Below are 3,682 nucleotides of genomic sequence, written 5' to 3'. Positions count from 1 at the left end.
CACACCCATAATATGGACCAATCAGCGATCCGCTTACTACGCCACCACACGGGGCCTATTTGAACTACGGAGCGGTGTGATCATACAGGGTGATACAGAGAAGATTGACTACATCATGCAGTACCGGCTGGCACTTTTCCGTAGAAACGTAGATGAAGGTTTATTCCCGAAGGTTTTAGCCGCGTCTGTAGATGAAAAATGTGAATAAATTCCTTCGCTGTGAGCGATTTCGTACATATTCATGTACACATCGAGGGATGTAGAGATATTTTCGTGATGTAACCAGTTCTAACCGGACACATTTTTTTAGTGATTCCCGTGTGCATGTTTGTCATATCTACTGAGCTTTATCAGAGCATTATATAGACAAATGATTCTTCTAACAAAAACGTTTTATTTTAGTATATGGAATACAAAACAATCACAAAAGCTTACTTTTGCTTTCATCGAAGAGCAATAATTAGATATTTGCAAATGGCGGCCCGTCATGAATATAAGTTTATTTTTTAACGACAACAACACATTCCCAATGCATTCAATGATGACGTCATCCTCCACAAAAAGGTTGATTCTGGAACTACTGGCAAATTGCTATCAATAAAGTCAGCTGGGACGAGATTGGCAGTTGGGAGGGTATAAATCGTGGAAGGAACGCGCCCGATTTCACGCGGTACTTGCACAGTGATTCCACGACAACAACACATTCCCAATGCATTCAATGATGACGTCATCCTCCACAAAAAGGTTGATTCTGGAACTACCAATAAAGTCAGCTGGGACGAGATTGGCAGTTGGGAGGGTATAAATCGTGGAAGGAACGCGCCCGATTTCACTCGGTACTTGCACAGTGATTCCACGGTTTAGAACTGACTATTCCAAGGTTTATTACTGGTTACATGGTTTCACTGATTCCAAGCTTTATCAACTACCGCAATCTGGGCAGGAGTTGTTGAAATGTGATGTGATATCATCAGAGGAACCTGTCATAGATGTTTTCATTGTAAATCTACTGTATACGTTGCATTTGCTGACCACCACAAGAAGACCACAATAGGCCTATATTACTCCTGATACATTTTTTAGGCCTTCATAAATCAACTGCATTGTTCAGGGAATTAGGCCTAGGCATGTGAGAAAAACTGACATCATAACACATTGATTTGAACACACGGGGATTTATTGGAGAGCATTAACCCTATCAATCTCAAGATCATCTTCAGGATTATCGGCATCAACTTCAAAGTGTACCTCATCATTTTGATGAGGCGGATTTTCTTGATTGCCTTCAAGCCCACTCACTCTCCATGCTGTATTGATTGCTTCGGGGGCACTTCTCTCCCAGGCAGTTGATACATCTGAATTACAGCATCCCTGGTGATCTGCGGGGAACGACCATGAATGCCATTGTTCTCAATTTTCCACTCCTTCCATAGGCGTCTAATTGTACATTTGAAGCTGCGGATGATGGTCAGATCCAAAGGTTGTACCAGTGAGGTACATGTCCCTGGTATCAGCCCTATGAACCCGGGAGCGTCCTCTACATCGTCACGCACTTGTTGATGCCGGTGCGCTGGGAACATGTCCCAAATTAGGAGGAATGGAAAGTTGTCTCCCACAAACGGTATGAGGCAATCATTTACCCAAGCAATAAGTGTCTGCCAACTTGCCCAGCCTGTTTGCGAGCCCGTTACCCGCACACCATTGGGGGCAGTTGCCCGAAGTCGAGCGATTTCTGGACCATCATCGCGCAGACCCTTGAAAATTATACTTGCAGGGAGTTTTCTCCCACACGCAGTCATCGCTAAAGTCACCGTACACCCTAATTTTGCATTTCCTCGCGAAGTTCGTATGTCCACTTGTTTCAAACCTTGCAAAGAGTACGTGTACGTGGGTGCCATGTCCCAAAGAACAAAAGTTTCATCCATGTTGACGATAATCTGTATTCCATTATCATTGATAATGTTTCGGACCTTATTTTGAGATGCCGTTACCAACTCTGCAGCATTGAGCGGTATTGATGTGGAGTCTTTGCAAGTCTTCCTGTAGCTAATACCATGACGAGTCAAGAAACCTTGTAACCATCCACTTGATGCTGAAAATGGTATTAGATGAGGGCGCAGTTCCATCCAATGTTCCCTCTGTTCCTCAGGAAGATCGTGCCACCAAATGTTGAAGAACCGTTCACCCTGGAACATCAGGTCACTCCCAGCTATTGGAAGACCATGTTCTCGACGCTGTAGGAACCAATCATTTAAGAGTCTCTCTTCCTCTGGCCATCTACCTGAAATGAGAGAGAAAAATCGTAAGGGCCACATCACCTGCCTGCCTACCAGCCCCCACCTACATTTCACCTCATTCACCTGATTCATTTCCCCGATGCACCAAGGTCACCAGGATAACTAACCTGTGCCATCAATTCCATGTTGCCTTAGCCTTTGCATCTGTCGCAATCTGTATGTGGATTCTCGGTGTCTGTCGCGCAATTCATCCTCCTCCTGTATCCATCGCGCAATGGTCCTTCGGGGAATGCCACGTAGCTGTCCATATTCTGAAGGAGTAATCCCATTTGGCCTTGCAATGTTCAGCTCATGGTACTCATCAAGTCGCCTGATACGAACATCTAATGAGTAGGCGTTCAGTCTGGGAGGAATTACGACGTTTTCATTATCACCAACAGCATCATTTTCATTACGGTCCTCCTCAGCTCCATTCCCATTGTCCATGCACCAAAGGCGGTGCAAAATCAGGAGAAAAAAAATTGTCCTTACAAGCATGCTGACAACATCAACTGCCTTGGCCTCAACATCTTGCTTATCAATATTGCATAAGATTGTTTTCAAAGGCCTAACTTTCATTAACAGTTAATGTCAGTGTGCCAACAGACTGCTGACAGGGCAATCCGTAGCTTCCAAAATTATTATACAACATTTCAGTGAATGGTGACAAATGGAACTCTACTCGTGGCCTTAAACATTGTATAAGGAGTAATATAGGCCTATTCTGGTCTTCTTGTGGTGGCCAGCAAATGCAACGTATACAGTATAGGTAGCAGCGTTCATGAGAAATTACGGACACACATACTGTATGCATTGAATTAGCTGGCCAACACCAGGATATCAAAATAGGCCTATACTCATCATTATACATGTTCTAGGCTGACTTTGGAAATAGACGCATGATCAGTCCCATAGGAATTTGTCCGCATTCAGTAGGCCTATGAAGCTTAGGAATGCAATTGCGAATTGATCTATGATGGCTTATTGCAAGAACATGTATAATGATAAATATAGCCCTATTGTAATCTCCTGGTGATGGCCAGCTAAATGCATACAGTACTGTATTTACCATAATTCAACTGTGTGGCGCTCCAAATCAGGTGATTCGAAATTCCCGCCACGCTTACTCGCGAACTCAACTAGCTATTGATAGGCGGCAGCATCAACAATTTAGACGGCGCGGATGTTGAATATCTGCAAAAATCAAGTCGCTAATCCACCAAATCAGGGTGAAAGGCGAATATCACTGTTAATGCGATGCTGCTGTGAAAAAGTGTAGCATTTGATGACGCCAGCAAGCTAAAATGTGTACATTCACATCGCGTATTGACAGCTTGACCTCCACAAGCAGACAGCCGACTCAATATAAAATTACTACGCTATACATCGGCGATGTGTGGAACAAT

At 43.8% G+C, this 3,682-nt stretch overlaps 1 protein-coding gene across 1 annotated transcript; it reads right to left on the bottom strand.

Annotated features, from left to right (window-relative positions):
• Positions 1 to 1,295: 1,295 nt before the first annotated feature.
• LOC135500963 (uncharacterized) lies at positions 1,296 to 2,723 on the bottom strand. The gene is made up of 2 exons (XM_064792681.1): positions 2,405 to 2,723; positions 1,296 to 2,281 (listed from the first exon to the last, which is right to left on the bottom strand). The coding sequence occupies exons 1-2, from the start codon at positions 2,721 to 2,723 to the stop codon at positions 1,296 to 1,298; spliced, it is 1,305 nt and encodes a 434-aa protein (XP_064648751.1).
• Between the last annotated feature and the right edge of the window lie 959 nt (positions 2,724 to 3,682).

This window comes from Lineus longissimus, chromosome 17, assembly GCF_910592395.1.
Source record: "Lineus longissimus chromosome 17, tnLinLong1.2, whole genome shotgun sequence".
In the NCBI taxonomy this organism is placed as follows: Eukaryota; Metazoa; Nemertea; class Pilidiophora; order Heteronemertea; family Lineidae; genus Lineus; species Lineus longissimus.
This window is presented reverse-complemented; position numbering and strand designations above follow the sequence as displayed.